This window comes from Urtica dioica, chromosome 1 (genome assembly GCF_054948205.1).
Source record: "Urtica dioica subsp. dioica isolate 48M chromosome 1, U.dioica_male_clone48M_v1_H2, whole genome shotgun sequence".
Lineage (NCBI taxonomy): Eukaryota > Viridiplantae > Streptophyta > Magnoliopsida > Rosales > Urticaceae > Urtica > Urtica dioica.
The window spans coordinates 19,980,888-19,998,973 of NC_142756.1; the positions used below are offsets into that span (position 1 = coordinate 19,980,888).

Sequence of the window (18,086 nt, forward strand, 5' to 3'; positions counted from 1 at the left end):
GATATTTTTATTTCATGAACTGAGATATATAAGATATATATATATATATATATATATATATATATATATATATACACACATATGTATGCTAAGATTCTTTGTATTTTTAACATATGTATAGATATTAATAATCATGCTAATATTCCTTTAATTTTAAACACATGTGTAAATGATTTTATTATTTATAAAGAAAAATAATTTTTTAAAATGTATATATACGTAATACATATATTTATATGAACCGAAACAGTCAAGATATATATTCTGACTATTTAGCTAAAGCGCAAAAATATTTGGCATTACACAGCAAACCCTTCAGAAATATTTTTTTTTTCTTCAGAAATATTTGAGTTGCAATATTAAGTTATATGAGCCTCACAAAAATAAAAATTTGTAGTTATTACTGTAAACATGTCAGAAGAAGCGCGTCAACTTCCGCGTGTAAATTATATATATAAATAAAATCTGAATTCTGAACCCCAAAACGAACTGCGCTTTCGAAATCCCCAATTCAAATTGAAAGCGAAACCCTAATCCTCGAATTCATCTTCTCCTCCGATCGAAGCCATGCTTCTCTCCCCAGGCCACTCCCCTCGCCCCATCTCATCGCCGGAGCGCGAGCCTCCGTCCTCAGCCTCTCCGGCGACGGACTCCACCGGAATCCGCCGTCGCTCCAAAGTCCTCGACGAGGACTCTTACGTCGCCGCCATCGAGAAAATCATCGAGCGCGACTTCTTTCCGGATATTCCCAAGCTCCGAGACCGCCTCGACTGGCTCGACGCCGTCAAGACCGGCGATCCTCTCCAGATCCGCGACGCGCAGCTCAAGATCATCGAGCGGCGCCGTGGCGCTGCCGGAACCGGCGAGAAGTCCGATCGCCGGACTCAGACTCCAGGCTCGACGTTCGCGAGGAATTTCACTCCTCTCTCCACGCCGTTGCCGACCGCCGGAGCCGGAGCTCTATCTGGCGGAGGCGAGGGATCCGAAGGGGGCGGCGTTGACCCGAAGCTGTCTCTGGACGAGTTTTTCCGTCGATACACGAGCGAAGACAACGAGAGCTTCTCCAAGATTCTGGAGAAGGTGAACCGGAAGAGGAAAGAAAGGTACGCTTTTTTATTAGAAGGAGAGAATAAGGATAATGAAGTTTCTGGAGCTATCGAGTATTCGAAGAATGATAGGATCACCGACGGATTCGGGACCTCGGATCAGCCTCCGAGCACGCTGGAGAGCTGGAACTTCACTGCGAAGAACCTTCTGATGTATCACCCGGCCGATCGCGGCGAAGCTCCGTTGACCATCGAGGAGCGATCGGTTCGAATGAAGGCCCTCGAGAAGGAGATTAGTCGACCCAACACCCGGTTCCATGGAAAGCTGGCAAGCTCTCGCCCGATTGAAGGCGGAGTCGAGGTTCTCTATGCCCCGATCGCGGGTTCGACCCCGGTCCAGGCCGACCGAGCCGGGGACGACAAGGGAAAGAGGTACGACCTCGACGATCTGAGGAAAACCCCGCCGCCACCGAACGCTTTCTATCTCGAATCAGGGAAGAAGAGCGAGAACGGGTACGGGTTTGTCCGGACTCCCTCGCCGGCGCCGGAGTCTCCGTTCGTGACGTGGGGCGAGATCGAGGGGACTCCGCTCCGGCTCGAGCCCGATGAGGAAGGGCCGTCTGGCGGGCCCCGGTACCGGATCCCGTGCCCGCCGAGCCGTGACGAGAAGGCCCACTCGCTCTCGAGGGACGCGGCCCGGAAGCTGAGGGAGCGGACCAAGATGTTCCAGAAGCCGCCGCTGCACTCTCCGGCCCCGGTGAGGGGCGGGAGCGCAAGCCCCAGTGTGAGGACTATGTCTCGGGCGGCGCAGAAGTTCGTGAGGAACGCTATCGCAAAGAGCTCGTCGGACTTCGACGAGACCCTCCGGGCGAGCTACCGGGGCTCCAGCCCCGCCGCGGTCACACCGAAGAGTGTCTCGAGGCTCGGGAGAGACAGTGCGCCGAGGACTTCTAGATCTCCTTCTGTTGGAGAAGGGTCTAATCTTCCATGGTAAAACACTTTTATATATGTTTGTAAGTATGAACAAGCAAGCTGCGTTTTGGCACTTTATGAGATAATATAATATCTGAAATTATTTGATAATCAATTCTTAGACTAGCTTGTTTTAATATAAAGCATATGTCTATCTTTATATATTTATCGATCTTTCTATAAGCTTGGGCGGGTATTTAAGAATTTCCATATACACGTTAGGATGTGATGTTCAGCGAGTCCCTAAACCTAAGAGTTGTAGGTCCAGAGATCAGGCTCTTGGTTTGTTTCCAAGAAGTCTTAGATTCTAAGTCTAAAGCTATACCAACTTAGCAATTGGTTGGTAGTGTTTCCAGTCATCGAATGTTGGCAGGGACTAAATCTTAGTTTAAAAATAAATTAAACAAAATAAAGTTATTAAGTCGTGAATATATGCCCCTTTTGAGTAGCCATATGAATTATGTACATTTTCATACAGGGCTTAGTTAGGGGGCAGAGATTATTTATTGGAATTGGAGCGTACCGCTCTTTTTTCATTTGATCCAAGGCCTTTTGATGGGATTTTCTTTCAATATAGATCATCTCACAAGCAGCCTCGGACATTCTTTCTTTTTTTTTTTTTTGCTGTGCTAAGGTATCCCTATTTTCTTTGAAGAAATTTTTCTTTGATTCGGGAAGCCACACGTGTTGATAATGTTTAAGCTCTGTTTCAATAGTCCATAGCTGGATAATTCAGGTTGTCTGTCATATGTTTATTTTCCGATTCTCGATTGTAGAGAAGCATATCACCACAACTTTGATGGTTAAAGAAAAGTGTCTGCAACAAAAACAAACAAAACAAAAATTGAGATGAGAATTGGGTTTCAAGAAACATATTCATCTAGTGATTCTAATAAACTATAGAACTTACTCAGTACTTGTGTTACTCGTAATGATACATAACACCATTTGTTATGAACTCACTTTTAATGATAGAGAATTGAATAAAATAATAAACTGTAATACTGCAGATCCAGTGTGTTAACAAAAAATTGGAGAGAGGTACTGATATATATCTTTGATTATTGAGACTAACACAAATTATGTGAAATTTTTTTATATATGAAAAGGTATGTTTGACGAATATTTTTCCAAGTTCTTAATCTAATGCAAACTTAAGTCTAGCGGAGATATGTATGTTCAGAATTCTTCTTGATGAAATAATGTTATGCGGAGATATGTATGTTGTTATCATTCATGAAAAAGTCTCTGCAGATCGCGGTTTTGGTGCGACGATCTTCTTTTTTATTTTGGTTGGTTGAATCCTGAAATATCACATGAAGCCATTCATTAGTCCAGTCAGTGTCGTCTTTAGCTTTTCCCACGAAAAAGAATAAAAGATAAAAAATTAGAGGTGCCAAGTTTACACTTCATAAGTTTCTCAACATCAAAACTTGCTTTACGATGATCATATCCCAATTCACAAGATCTCTTCTTTCTGTCTTCTTCTTCTTTTATTTTTTATTTATTGTTTTTATCAAACGAAATGTGATGCACGTAATTCCCAAAAAGAAATATAGTAAAATGTCACCGCAACACATGGAATTTTATATCTCAAAGTGTCATATTTACACAGGCTAAAACTAAATGTCTGGTGGTCGATATTTAATGGATGAGTTAAGCATATGGTATTATGATTAATTTAAACTTAACGTTAATATTTTCGCTTAATTTTATAATAATTAAAAAAAATAGTTCAAATTAAAGAAATGAGACATAGTAATGAGTTGGACCATATACTTAATATTTGAACAAGGGTTATTGGCTGCATAAATATCTTAATTTTTTTTTATATACTTTTATATCACAATTTTATTTTCGATGGCTAAAATGCCTAACATTACTTTTTAGCAAGGATCGAAATACTGTTACCGTTACCGTTCCAAGGTTCATAATTTACTGGTAACCACTGGTATCCGAAAGGAATATCGTTGAAAGCAGAAAAGGAAAAGGAAAACTGTATCATTGATAATACCGTTACCGTCAAGGAATATCGTCAAATACCGTACTTACGAGAGAAATGTAGTGAATAAATATTTTAAAAAAATTTATGCATAACATAGGAATATAGGATAAAATGGAAAAAAAATCTACAATAAAAGCTCAACAAAAATCCAACCCAAACTTAATGACGTAGTTCAATACAAAGTACAAACTCAAAATAATGATGATATTCATGTTAAAAATCAACTAATTATACATAAAATTTCATATTCTACAACTAATTTAACAAAATTAGTCAAAAACACATTCAAATATAAATCATATTTTCTAATGTAACCAAAAAATTGAAAAAAATGGGATACAAACTCCAATTAAACACAATAATGAAGTTAGAAACTAAGAATTTGAATTAAATCATCAAAAACTAACGACAAATTCGTGAAGAACAATAAATATCATCAATTTTTAAGAATTGTCGGTATTTGACCACTTACCGGTAAGTTTTCGTCGGAATACGTGAAAATGAAAATTTGCCTAAAGACAACCGGAAAGTGGACGGATTCCCCAGAAAACCCTGGAAAGCGGAACGGTTTCCTCGGAATCCAAAATAATTCCGGTTTTGTACATACTGGTACCGTAACTTTTGAAAAAAACGGTTTCCGGACTGGTTTCCGTCCGATTTCCCCGGAATTTCAAACCTTGCTTTTTAGTACCAATGTTACTCTCAATCCATTAAAATGACACGTCAAAGGTTATTGGTGGCATGCATATCTTAATTTTTCGATTTTCTACACCTTTATACCACCACAATTTTTTTCCCCAAATACCAAGGCTTAAAGACGTGACGAATTTTCTAAACCTTTTTATTTCTTCGCAACTTAATTTAAACTGCTACAAAATAGTAATTATACACACTAGATTTCAGAATAAAAAAAATACCTTGAGCAAGTCAAGCTTATCGTTTTATGTCCAGAGAGCTTATCGTTTTCTATCGATAGAGGCTAAGCTTTGGTGCTCAACATCAACGTTGCTTTCTTCACAGCTGCAACGACATCTTCACAAACAGACCCATCAATTCCGAGTTTGCGTGTAGCTGAAGAGGAAAAGGAAGAGAAAGAAAGAGGTGTCGCTGCCATTGCGGTTCTCGACATCTTCGTCTCGGTCTCGCCGACACTCCTCCTCGACTTCACGTTCGCGTGCGCCCACGCTTAAAAACATCCTTGCTCCATTTTTGTTATCTTCGATTTTTTTTCATTGTTTTTCTACTTTTACTACTTATTTATTATTTTATTTTCTTATTTTTATTTTTTTACTCAATTTATTGGATTATGACCATATGTCATTTTACGGATTAAAAGTAATGATGGTGCTAAACACTAATGTTAGATATTTTTGTCGTCGAAAAAAACGTTGTAAAATAAAAACGTATAAAATTGAAAAGTTAAGGTAGTTATGCCGCCAATAACCCTCCACGTGTCATTTTAACGGATTGAGAGTAACGGTGGTATTAAAAAGAAACGTTATGTATTTTTGCTGTAAAAAAAAAAAGTTGTGGTATAAAAATTTATAAAATCGAAAAGTTAAGGTATTTATGCCGTCAATAACCCTTTGAATAATTAAACTACAATTTTAATTGAGGATAGACATTCCACTACTGATATAGTTTCTTCATTATTTTTTTTCAATTTTGCCTATGTGATGGCCAACTATAAAATCATAGTTTTCTCAATTATAAGGACATTTATGTCTAATGAGTTTTATTTATATTATTTGACAGTATTATGATAGAAACTAAATTTCATGTTTTTTAATCGCTCTTCAACGATAATATAATGATAAAGCCCAAAACTGCTAAAATTACGATAAATGCTCGAAGAAAAATACAGAAGACCTTTAAGAATGATGAAAAACGGATCACAAACACAATCATAATTATAAATAAAATTGCGAGTTACCGATTTGTTTTCTGGTAACACGTGCCAATACTACCATAAAAAAAAAATAATAAAAAAAAAACTAATACATTCACTTATTGTCGATTGCACTTTTTGGAAACTTTTCTCACTAATCCATGCCCACGGAAAAGAAAATATCTCTCTTATCATTTTAAATATAAAGAATGAAAGTAAAACCACATTGATCAAAGATATGACGATCCAAAAAGCATATCTGAATCTGGGTATTAAAACATAAAACAAAAATAGAAAAAAATGAGAAAAAATATTCATTGTAGATGGAGTTGATTGATGTTGATTCACACGACACATGGGGCTCGAGGTGGTGGGGATGATGACAACTTTGAGCTACCGATGACGACCACGAAGAGTCAAGAATTTCAAGTTGGCGACGAATTCGGCAAAAATCAACGAAAACATAGAGAATAAAAAATATGTCCCAGCAGCCCAAGATTTTAAACTAGAAATCAGAGTCCAAGTGCCTTGGATATGTCCGTAACTCCAAGAAAATTTGAGATCATGTTGGAGTCACACCAATTCATGTGTTCTGTTACCATATATGATGAAGCTCCACAGGTCATGCGTCCTACCTTGAGATTATTTAGTAAAATATGACCGATAAATAATCATGTACAAAATTAGGCTTCATCGTATATATATGAGATGTAGTAGTGTGACTATTATGAATTCCGAGTTACTATCAACATGCCCACCGATCAAATTATAGTTGATGAATGTGTTGTAATGTTTTAACTTTATTTTAAGTATTTATATTTATTATTTTTGTATTCGAATTTTGAATTTTTAATCATTCCAAAAGTTAATATATGTTTGTCGGTCGTTCTAAAAAAATCCGAAAACATTAAATTCGATGCGACTTGCATCGAATTCCGGATCCGAAACTCCAACGGTTCTGGTCACCAAAAAATCCTCAAAGCCCAAATGAAGCCAAAAGCATATCCAAAATTTTGTAAGCGTACCAAAATCTATTTTATTTTCAATATAAAGTTTTCTGAACCAAAATTTATTTAAACTACCGATTTATCGTTTCTACTAAACTTGTAGCAATCTCATCTCTTAAGTTATCCATACTACTCGTAGAAGTTTGACACTCTTCATCTTGATCTTCACTTGTGTCGTTTTCATCCACTTTCCCATCATTCACTGTTTCATCGATTGTTTTAAAAGTTAGCTCTTGTGTTGCATGCATTCTAATATAGTTATGTAGTGTCGTAGTTGCGATAACTATTTATACTTGATTCTTTAATGAGTAACTCGGCATGAAATTCATGATTCCAGTTGATGTCGATTTCGGGATCGCCAACAACCACAAATAAATATATGATATATTTGTTTTATTTAATAATAGGTCTCAGAAGACTTCGTATAAGAAACAAAAAATAAAATCCCGATTTAATTCAAGAGAAATATTGATACGAAAATATAAAAGAAGTGAGCTTTATTATTAATAATAATCATTTACAAGGGGCGAAGTGCCGAGCTCAAGAAGGCGAACTCAACAAAAGACCGAGAGAATTTGAATAAAAGTGAAAGACAGAGTAGAAGCTTGTGTGTGCGAAAATGAATACAACAGTCGTTATTAATAGGCGAATAAAGAATCATCTCTTAGACACGTGTTGATCAACTCGTCCTCGCCACATCGCAGGTTGGTCAAGTCTTAGATCTGGTCTTCTCGGCGAGGTTTCAGCTTGACCACGACTTCGCTCCTTGATTGGACCAACGCGGGCGATCTGTTCTCCTCAGTGAGCTGGGCTTGAGCTTTTCGCTTAGAGTCGGACTGAATCACTTATTGGGCTTTGGCCGAACTAAAGCCCAATAAATAATAAAAAATTATTATTATTTTTTATACCTCCACAATTCTCCATCTTTTTTTCACAGTCCGAATCTCCTTTCGACAACGCTTCTAGGAGAACAATGCGCACGATTGAAAATTTCTTTGCTAGTAGTAGGTTACGTTCTTCTCGCACGAAATGCTCTAGATAGTACACTTGACCTTTATATGGACCAAGATATCCAAGCAAACTTGGATAGCCAACATCTACCAAATGATACTTTTCTATCATGAGTCAAAATGAATAGATAATTATTGAGTTAAAACTATATACTTAATTAAGGTATGAAAACAAGATTATAGTCATACCTTCTGGAGGTTTCAAAAAGTTAAGTTCACTATCACAAAGAGTGGCTGAGAATATTCTCGAGCCATGCACACTACCTTTCCAACTGGCATATGCAAAAGTGCATTTCATATTAAAATCAAATACTGCTAATACATTTTAAGTGAAAATCTTCTTTCTACTGATAAATGGTACTTGATCTTCTTGAGGCAAATAAGCTGGAACATGAACACCATCTATAGCACCAATGAAATCCTTAAAAAAAATATAAATATGTCAATTAAAGTATATATTTATTGTAATACGATGATGATGAAATAAAATCACAAATTAGCATAAAAATACCTTAAAATGTGGCATATATCTTAAATCTATTGTTATTACTTCGGGAGTATTCTTAAATTTTGGATAAAAAAAATTTATAACATCGACTGTGATGAAACATAACATATTTAACGTCTTCGCAAAATATCGACTTATTATAGCCTCGTCCGAATGTTGAAATATTTCTTACACTAATCGATTTCCTATGTCATGTTAAAAAATTATTAAAGTTTTTCTTAAAATCTCCAATGCAGTCATTCTTCTTGAACCTTTGATAACTGCTTCAGCGCTGATAAAAAGCAATTCCCAAACTGTCATTTTAAAATAAACAATAAAAATAAAATATAGATCTTTAAGAAGATCTCTAAAAAAAACAAAAACCGACTCTACGACGCCGTTTCGGTAACAGTCGAGCAACGCCTATGTATAAGTTGAACGAATTTGCCTCCAATAATCACTTCTTCGCTGGTCTGTTTTCACTCGTCTCTCTCACACATATTTTCGCTTCCAGTTTCAGAACTTAATCAAAGTTCCGATTCTTAAATCTTTAGGTATTCTCTCTCTCTCTCTCTCTCTCTCTCTCTCTCTCTCTCTCTCTCTCTCTCTCTCTAGGTATATACATACATGTACACCCGTGTATATGTTTTCGTGTTCATCAAGACTTATCATGTATGAGTTTAGGATTGGTTTAGGGCGATCGAGATTCGAATTCAAGCGAGTTCTCGATTTTTTTTTTCCATTTCATTGATTGAATTGAAATTTCAGTTTTAATTTTTATTTTATGTGGCGTTGAGATTTTTGTTGTGCTAAAGATGATGATTGGGAATTAGAAACTATAATTTGTTTTGCTTTGATTTGTTGCTCAATTCTGTTGAACTGCGTCTATATTTAGGTATTTTTCTGATATTTTTGTTCATATCAGTTTATCCACCATCATAATTTAGCTATTTTGATGAAGCACTTGCTTGCGAAGAACTAATTAGTTAGAGAACTAAATTGAGGCCAAAATTTTCAAACCGAGATAGGTTTTTGCGTAAAATGTCAATTTTCTCTCTTCAAAGGTGCTTAAACCTTTTGCTCTGATCCGTCGATAGCCAGTCGAAGATATGCCTGGTGAGGACACGAATCAACTCAGTAATGGAGAAATGTTCGAGGAGCTTGATCCGACTGGGAGATTCGGGCGTTACAACATTCTTCTCGGCACCGGCGCCGTGAAGAAGGTCTACAGGGCGTTTGACCAGCTCGAAGGCACGGAAGTGGCTTGGAACCAGGTCAAATTGGGAAGCTTCGACCCGTCGATCGTCCAGAGGATCTACTCAGAGGTCGAGCTGTTGATGTCGCTGAAGAACCAGTACTTGATCGTGTGCTACGACGTGTGGAAGGACGAGGAGCTCAACACCATTAACTTCATCACCGAGGTCTGCAACTCGGGGAACTTGAGGGAGTACAGGAAGAGGCACCCCATGGTCTCGATGAAGGCTCTGAAGAAGTGGTCGAGACAGATTCTCGAAGGGCTGGATTACCTCCACAACCATGACCCCTGCGTCATTCACAGAGACCTCAATTGCAGTAACATCTTCGTCAACGGTAACACCGGCCAGGTAACCATCTATATCGAGCCCTGATTTCGCGCTATCTATGTTTCTGATTCTGTTTAGCTAGGTAGAGTTTGTTTCGCTTTCGAGTAGCGACGATTTTGTTGGGTCCGAGTCCCATCAAACTAAGAGATGCATCGTCCTTCCTTATTTTTATAAACATGTTTTTACTCACAGACGATACGAATAGAGACCAAAAGTTGTAGAGAGGATCTGGATTATCCCTAAAAAGATACAAAATTGGGAAACTCCTATTATAAATCTCCCTCGCATACCTTAAGAGCTCAAATGGGAAAGAGAAAAAAAAAAAAAAAAAAAGTAGTGTTCGATGGTCAATTTTTGCATAGGGGACACAGCCAGATATCTTCATTACGGGGGCTAATATGAAAATATCCTTATAGGGGGATATTATGTAATTTTTTCGTTGCAGTCTTTGGTATATACATAGGAAAAAAAAAAAGTTTTCTTAATTATTCTATGTATTAACTTAAAATATTTTCTATATATAAAAATACTAATTTATAAGACAAAATTTCCTGGCTCCGACGTGTCAAATGGTGTTAATTTGAGCAATAAGACGATTGGTTTGATGTGGATGACAGATAAAGATCGGGGACCTCGGGTTTGCGGCGGTTGTGGGGAAGAGCCACTCGGCGCACTCGGTGCTGGGCACGCCGGAGTACATGGCGCCGGAGCTCTACGAAGAGAACTACACGGAGATGATCGACATTTACTCTTTTGGCCTCTGCCTCCTCGAGATGGTCACCTCCGAGGTCCCTTACAGCGAGTGCAACAGCGTGGCCAAGATCTACAAGAAGGTCACATCGGGAGTCAAGCCCCGGGCTCTGTTGTCCTTGCAGGATCAGGAAGTCAAGGACTTCATCGAAAAGTGCATTGCTCAGCCCAGAGCCAGACCTTCCGCGTCCGACCTTCTCAACGACCCTTTCTTTCACACATAAATGGCCTCCAAACGAATCATGTGATAATTGTGAACAAAAAAAAATATGATGGTTGTAGAGTATTTTCCAACTTTTTTTTCCCTTAACATGTGAGTCCATTGACAGCTTGATCAAAGTCTCAACCTTTAGCACTCTGTAAATCAGACTTGTGTTCATAAAGTTGGATTTTACAACGAAAGTTGGAACTTGCCCTCTTTAATCCAGTTAAGTTCTTTTAAATAAAATCAATATGAATCAATAAATGTTAGGTGAGATCTATTGAACAGAAAAAAAAAAAAAAAAAAAAACCTGATTAGATAGAACTCACCCTCTGTATAATTTACTGTTTCTATCAACTCACTTGGGATCTCCACGCTAATTATGCAAACAGATAGTTATATTAGATCTCTCAAATCACAATGAAATCTTCAAGAAATAACCGCTCTACTGAAATCACCTTGTCTAATCTTTGCCTTTTGTTTTTTAATAAATAAAATCCAAGCCCTTAATTCACATGTTCAACAACTATCACCAATACTTTTTCTCTTACTCTCCTTTAAAATGTTAAATGAATAATATATCTGCATGACGTGTGATCTTTTTACACTTGCACATCTTGTTGAAGATCGACAATAATTACGCTTCACATATTAGTACTTTATTTTATTTCCTTTCATTTACTCCTCCCATGTGTAGAGTCCTCACTTTATGGCTCAATTTTCCAATATGATTGACAATTTGGATCCTCATTTCAGGGTTTTCAATATTGACATTTCTCGAATATACTCTTCCATGCTTTTTGTTTTTCTAAATAAATAATTTAAAATACTTGATCTGAAAACTGCTCTTCAAAATTAAAATATACGAATTTTCATTATATATGATGTCCTCCTTCCTTTGAAATTTTTTATTTATTTTTTATTTTCAATGACATCACAAACCATTACAACTTGGCGCTATTAGGAAAAACATATACTTCAACCTTCAAAGAGCTTTTCTTTTTCTTCTAATAACCATGTTGGGTCTCTCTCTCTCTCTCTGACTATTAAGCAATACTTTTGGGACACTTTAAATCTAAAGTAAGCAATAAGCATAGCCAAAAAGAAACTTTAAATTTCAATATAAATTATCAACTACCTTATACGACAAATGTGTTCATAAAATAAAAAAATATCAATATGTTGCTATGTAATTTACACTTATATAATATATACACAGAAAAAAAATACGTTGAATATTTATTTTGGGGATTTGAGAGAGAAAGGTTGCTTGAAGAAAAGCAAGCAAAAACATCTTCATCCAAAGCATCCGAGTTTTAAGTGACCGTGCCGTCTTGGCTATTTCTTTGCTTACTAATTTATCATCCAAATTCAGCAAACCCTCTCTCAATATTTTATCTCAGCCTACACGCAATCTTTCTCTCTTCTTTCTCTTTTTCCCTATATTATTAGATTTTTATCAAAGCTGTATGTATATCATCCCTTACATATCATTTTCTCTTTCCCAATAAATCACTCTCTTTTAAGTTTTAACCTTGAGATCTCACCCAACTCCTCTCACTTTCTTCCACAAGAATACAATACAATATATCAATATCACTATTATCATTAATAGGACGGTTGTGGAATTTTGTCCAGTATTTCATTTGACTAATTTTGATGAATTGATCCATATATAAATTAAAATAAACAAAATTGTATCGTCAAAAACGTAAACTTGGATATCAAATGCTTTACAATTACAATTTCTTATATCAATTTTAAGCTTTGTGATGAATTTTGAAATGTGTATGTATCTTAGGGCTGAATAATGAAAATAAAATGAAGTAACAAAAATATATGTGTGTTTGGATGACTAAAAAAAATTGGCGACACTAAATTTGTTGAGTACAATGTATTATTTAGATCTTTATACAGATTATATTATTAATTAAAGATATCATTATTTTCTTTGTTATTTATTTTAAAGACCTAATCATTTATATTTTTTTTTTTTCACTTAAGGCCTCTGTATACATTGGGCCGGTCCTGGTTATGCTGTTGAAAGTTTAATGCCTGAACATTGAACTTTAGATGTTAAGTTGTTATAAGTAGAAGAAAATTAACAATATGCCACCTTATTAATAATAGTATTATTATTAAATAATAATATCCCCCTAAAATAAATGACCTAAATGTAAAAAATTGCATAATACCCTTCCCCCATTTTCCAATCTTATCCATTTTAAGAAATAAATAAATAAAAATCTGCTTATCTGTTTTTTATTAAGTGATTTGGTAATATGAAAAAAAAAAAAAATCAAATAGAGCAAATGTAGTAAAACCCACAAAAAAAAATATAGAGTAGAGATGAAGAAATGACAAGTATTACCATTGGGGGTACATAAACGTGTGATACAAGGTTCACGTGAAATATGGTTGAGCAAATATATACATATGCAAATGTAAATGTGTACGTGTATGTATTATATATAGCATATTCTATTTGCCGTGGCCAAGTGGTGGTGGCTCCAAGAATTCAACTTCTCTGAAGTCGAGACGAGAACCCCTTTATTGAAGCCTTAATATTTGGATATATAACTCACTCGTGTGCATTTTTGACTCAAGAGTCTTGACTTGAACAAAATTAAATTATTTAATAATCACCATTCAATAGAAAAAATTAATTTAGTTGCACGAATGTCTAGAGACAAACCGATCAAATTCATACCGCCTTTGCTTCTTTGTCCTCAACCAAAGAAGTGGTCTCTTATAAAAACTCACTCTAAAAATATTTCTTCATATTTGTGATCTTTCATTATGGAAGCCACAAGCTCAAAGTGTAGTTCAGTCGCTTCAAGTCCTTTCTCCTCACCTAATCTTGGAGCCTTACTCAAGATTAGAGTTATATCATGGTACGTTAGTTATTATTGTTATTTTTGCAATAGTTTCTATTGAATAATTCTCTCTGAAAATCCATGTTTATTGTGTATTATCAGGAGCCAAGAGACGGGTTTGCCGGTCACGGTTCGGGTTCGGGTCCGCGACAGGATCTTCAACCTTCACAAGGTAATAGAATTTCAGTCCAAAAAAACTCAGTTCAAGACTTGTTTAATTACAGTCTTAATGGGATCATAATGAAGTGTCATTGTTTAATTGGAGAGCTGGCCAACCTCATTATGTTTTTCAGTTGACTGGCCACATCATAGTCATTCTGGTCAATTTTTACGATTTACAAGTGAAATTTGATTAGTTGGACCAAACCAACCAACATTATAAACTGCATAAATTTAAGAATTGGTATTTTAAATTTACACAAATAGAAAGACTTTTGGCCAATTTTCATACTAAAATTTGCTTAACTTCAAAATTTTCATTTTTTTCTTCTTCTCATTATGCACTATAGTTTTATCTTCAATTTCTTTCACCTATCTCATTTTGTATCTTAATATCTCTATTTATACCAACATAAATCTAATTATCACATTCAAAATACATTTTTGTGCTAAAACTTGTATTTTTGTTGTGTGTTTTTTTTTTCATGTTTTTTATAAGAAAAAAAAATGCCTTTTTTCTTTTTGTAGGATTCCAAAATATATATCTAGGTTTGAGTGACCAATATGTATTTACCTCATTTGTTAAAATTTATGTTTTCTTTGTCAGCATCAACTGTTTTCAAAAAGCGGGTACTTTAAGAGAGCGTTTGAGCTCGAAGACTCGAACGACCTCGAGCTCCCGGAGAGCTTCCCAGGAGGACCCGACACGTTCGGAACGCTAGCGTTGTTCCTCTATGGCTCGTCCACGATGGTTGACCCCTTCAACGTGGCGGCTCTGCGTTGCGCGGCCGAGTTCCTTGAGATGGTCGAGCTGAGTGAGCGGTTCGACTTGTACCTTACCAAGGTGGCTCTCCAAAGTTGGGAAGACACGCTCATCGTCCTCCAAAAGTGTCGGCCTCTCCTCCCGTTAGCCGAGGAGCTCCTCATCGTCGGTCGTTGCATCGAGTCTCTGGCCTTCATGGCTTGTATGGAGATTCTCGACCCTGACAGGCGGCAAGACCGGCATGCGATGGCTCTCGAGGCTCAATCAGACACGGCTCAAGATTGTAGTTCTGAAGCAACAACGATGACAACGACCAATGAGCTTTGGATCAAGGACCTCATAGCCCTCCCGTTTGAGTTCTTCAAGCGAGTCATTAGGTCACTTAGGAGACAAGGAATGAAGGAAAGGTACATAGCTCCAATTATCGTTTTCTATGCCAACAAGTGGGTGATCTCAAAGAAAACAAAACAGTTCTGGGATGACAACAATGAAGAAGACGCCGGTCTCCGAGTTTCATCGCTCTTACGAGGAGTTCTTGACTTAGTTAGGCCTAGTAGACACATCCCGGTTGGGTTTTACTTTGCGCTGCTCTCGAGATCTCTTGAGCTTGACTCAAAAAAAGGTTATGGTGGCATTGAAGATGAGATAGAAGAGCGAATCGTGACATCGTTGCACTCTGCACGAGTCGGGGACTTGCTCTTAGTTCCAACATTGGCCACGATGGAGAGAATCGTGTCGAGATACGCGTCATCTGATCCAAAGAAGAACTCAGCTGTCGCCGAGTTGTGGGACTCGTATGTGTCACGCATCATTGTCGACCCAAAAATTGGGACCAAGAGATTCGTGGAGCTTATCGAAAGAGTCCCGATAAGCTTCCGACAAAGCCACGATCATCTCTACACTGCAATGAGTACTTTCCTCCAAGTAAGCAACCGCATTTAATCTTTATTATTAAAAATGAAAATTGTGGACTTAAAATTTATTTAGGGCTGCTTTTATTTCTCTCTCAGGCACACCCAAGTATAACCCAAGAAGAAAGAGGCTTTGCATGCAAGTCATTGATATGCCAAAGGCTTTCGCAAGAGGTGTGTGTCCAAGCGGTCCAAAACGAGTCTATGCCACTACGTCTTATCGTCCAAGCACTATTCGCTCAACAGCTCAACACGCACCGAGTTTTCAAAGACTGTTCAGACTCGTTTCGACGCCCAAAGGACAATGATGATCAATTCTCCAAGGAATACGACTCGACAAGCTTTAGGATCCAAAGCCTCGAGCAAGAGCTCGAATCCCTGAAGAGAAGCCTTCAAAGACAAGAAGAGCCCAATGGGTTGAAGAACAACCGGTCCACAAGCAAGAAGTCAAAGCCAAAGCCAAAGCCGAAGCCACTAGGACAAGTCACTACGAACTGCATCGGGTCAGTCAGCTTTGCTTCTCGGAGGAGGTGCGGCGATAGGTTGCTCAAGATCTTCCGCCGGATTGCCTTTTTCGGTAGCGAAAAATCCAAGCAAAAACAGAGCTAAAAATGCAATAATTATATGAGGTTTTGTTAAAGTTCTGACAGAACCAAGCTATGAATAATTTGGTTCTTTGATGTCTGAACCAATGTATACATAAGCAATTATCTATGATCTTTGATCTATTCTGTTATCCTTCTGGGACACGAATGCATATAATTTTAACTTTGACTAGTATTAATCTTACTATCCTTCATGTCCGTTCATTCTTTACAACTGAGAAAACAGAGAACTATAGAAAATAGCACGATATAAAAAGACTATTACAGGGCGAAATAAAAACAGTAAACCCTTTAAATAAAAATAAACCACCCCCTAAACAGCCACTGTGTCAGCAGCTCCGGCTCCGGCACCAATCTGACGTGGCTCTCCGTTGACTTTGCTCCTCGCCGGCCCTCCGGTGTAGTGCTGACGACAGACTGGCATGTAGAGATCAGCTCCACCGATGAGTTCCGTACGGACATCGGAGTTCTTCCTGAAAGTGAAGAAAGCCTTTTTGCCACAGAGCTCGCACCGAGCCGTAAGCTTCGTCACTGTGTCGGCCAACGGAATCACGTCCAGAACCGATCCAAAGCTCCGCCTGAAAAATTCCTAGGGCTTCCGATTTAGAAAAAGAATAAACTGATAATAATAAATAAATAAACTTGAGTTTTCCGGTTCAATTTGGAAAGGTACGACCGCTTCGCCGATCAATCACTTAAACACAGAACCGATCTCAGCCGGACAAAACAGCAATTCCGCAGAACAAATAATTGATACGAGCAAATCTAAAATCTAGATTCCTATCACACCCGCAGAATTAATCCATTGTTTTCTATTTCCTTTTCTTTTTCTGGTGTTTGTTACTTTTACCTCAAGTAATCGCCGTCAAGGCCGGCGAGAATTACAATTTTGCCATCGAGATCCGCGGCCTGGCAGCAGAAATCGTAGAGGTCGTCGAAGAATTGAGCTTCATCGATACCAATCACTTCCAACTAGAACCGAATCATGAATTGAACAGTAAAAAAGTCAAAATTACAGTTGTCTTTACGATGAGAAAAAAACGACAGCATAATGAAATAATAATTAAAGAAAATGAAGTGGATTAATTACTTTGTCGTAAGCTTCGTCTCCGAAGCTCTGTTTGAAAGAGGACAGATCGTGAAGAACCCAACACGGGAATTTAGTTCCGTCGTGCGTCACGACGGAATCGACGGCGTATCTCGTGTCCTTGCTTGACTTTACCACCGCTACGTTTCTACATTCAGATCAGAAAGAAGAAGAAAAACAAGAGATTGAGAAGATATAGAGGAGATACGGTTTTTTAAATTCGTTAGTATGCTGTTATATCAGACCTTCCGTTGTTGCTCTCGGACTTGATTCGGCGGAGGAGAGAGGTGGTTTTCCCGGCGAACATGGGTCCCATGATGACGTGGACTTCTCCGACGGAGGATGAGGGTTTCAGGGACGACGAAGAACCGGCCATGGAGATTTAGAGAGAGGAAAAGAGAGAGAGCTGCGATGAAGAAGAATGTTTGGGTGTGAGATTTGAGATTTGAATGGAATTGGGAATTATTTTTAAAGCGAGAAAAGTTTCGAAGACTTTGGAGGGAAAAGAGATTCGTTTTGGATTTGGAGGCAAATTTTTTTGTGATAAATGCCACGTGTCTTCTTCTATGACATTGTTGAAATTAATTAATAAAAATAAATAAATAAGGCTGAGCGACAATTGTACCCTCCTTTTTTTTTTTTACAAACTTGGTTTGGACGCTTTGTATGGGAATATCTCCTCTCTTTTTATTCTTACAGAAGTAGCTGAAAATAAAATAAAAATTAAATTAATAA

At 37.5% G+C, this 18,086-nt stretch overlaps 4 protein-coding genes and 1 non-coding gene across 6 annotated transcripts; 4 read left to right on the forward strand and 1 right to left on the reverse strand.

Moving 5' to 3' along the window:
- The first annotated feature begins 459 nt into the window (after positions 1-459).
- On the forward strand, positions 460-2,129 carry LOC149407731 (DGCR14-like protein). Its single transcript, XM_089615210.1, has one exon. It carries the CDS (start codon positions 568-570, stop codon positions 2,038-2,040), a length of 1,473 nt encoding a protein of 490 aa, XP_089471336.1. The 5' UTR covers positions 460-567; the 3' UTR covers positions 2,041-2,129.
- A 363-nt stretch (positions 2,130-2,492) lies between these two features.
- On the forward strand, positions 2,493-2,623 carry LOC149407732 (small nucleolar RNA U19). Its single transcript, XR_016301815.1, has one exon. It is a non-coding gene; the product is annotated as a small nucleolar RNA U19 (small nucleolar RNA).
- A 6,257-nt stretch (positions 2,624-8,880) lies between these two features.
- On the forward strand, positions 8,881-11,150 carry LOC149407733 (putative serine/threonine-protein kinase WNK11). 2 transcript variants are annotated; one of them, XM_089615230.1, is made up of 3 exons: positions 8,881-8,969; positions 9,513-10,019; positions 10,616-11,150. In XM_089615230.1, exons 2-3 carry the CDS (start codon positions 9,525-9,527, stop codon positions 10,970-10,972), a joined length of 852 nt encoding a protein of 283 aa, XP_089471356.1. In that variant the 5' UTR covers positions 8,881-8,969; positions 9,513-9,524; the 3' UTR covers positions 10,973-11,150. The 2 variants fall into 2 exon arrangements, with proteins under 2 accessions (XP_089471356.1, XP_089471348.1); XM_089615222.1 differs by having other exon boundaries at positions 9,517-10,019.
- Positions 11,151-13,736: 2,586 nt separating this feature from the next.
- On the forward strand, positions 13,737-16,307 carry LOC149407734 (Phototropic-responsive NPH3 family protein). Its single transcript, XM_089615239.1, has 4 exons — positions 13,737-13,844; positions 13,929-13,998; positions 14,593-15,672; positions 15,759-16,307. Exons 1-4 carry the CDS (start codon positions 13,750-13,752, stop codon positions 16,266-16,268), a joined length of 1,755 nt encoding a protein of 584 aa, XP_089471365.1. The 5' UTR covers positions 13,737-13,749; the 3' UTR covers positions 16,269-16,307.
- A 111-nt stretch (positions 16,308-16,418) lies between these two features.
- Positions 16,419-17,806, reverse strand: TK1A (Thymidine kinase). Its single transcript, XM_089615248.1, has 4 exons — positions 17,597-17,806; positions 17,355-17,499; positions 17,115-17,236; positions 16,419-16,842 (listed from the first exon to the last, which is right to left on the reverse strand). The coding sequence occupies exons 1-4, from the start codon at positions 17,725-17,727 to the stop codon at positions 16,578-16,580; spliced, it is 663 nt and encodes a 220-aa protein (XP_089471374.1). The 5' UTR covers positions 17,728-17,806; the 3' UTR covers positions 16,419-16,577.
- Between the last annotated feature and the right edge of the window lie 280 nt (positions 17,807-18,086).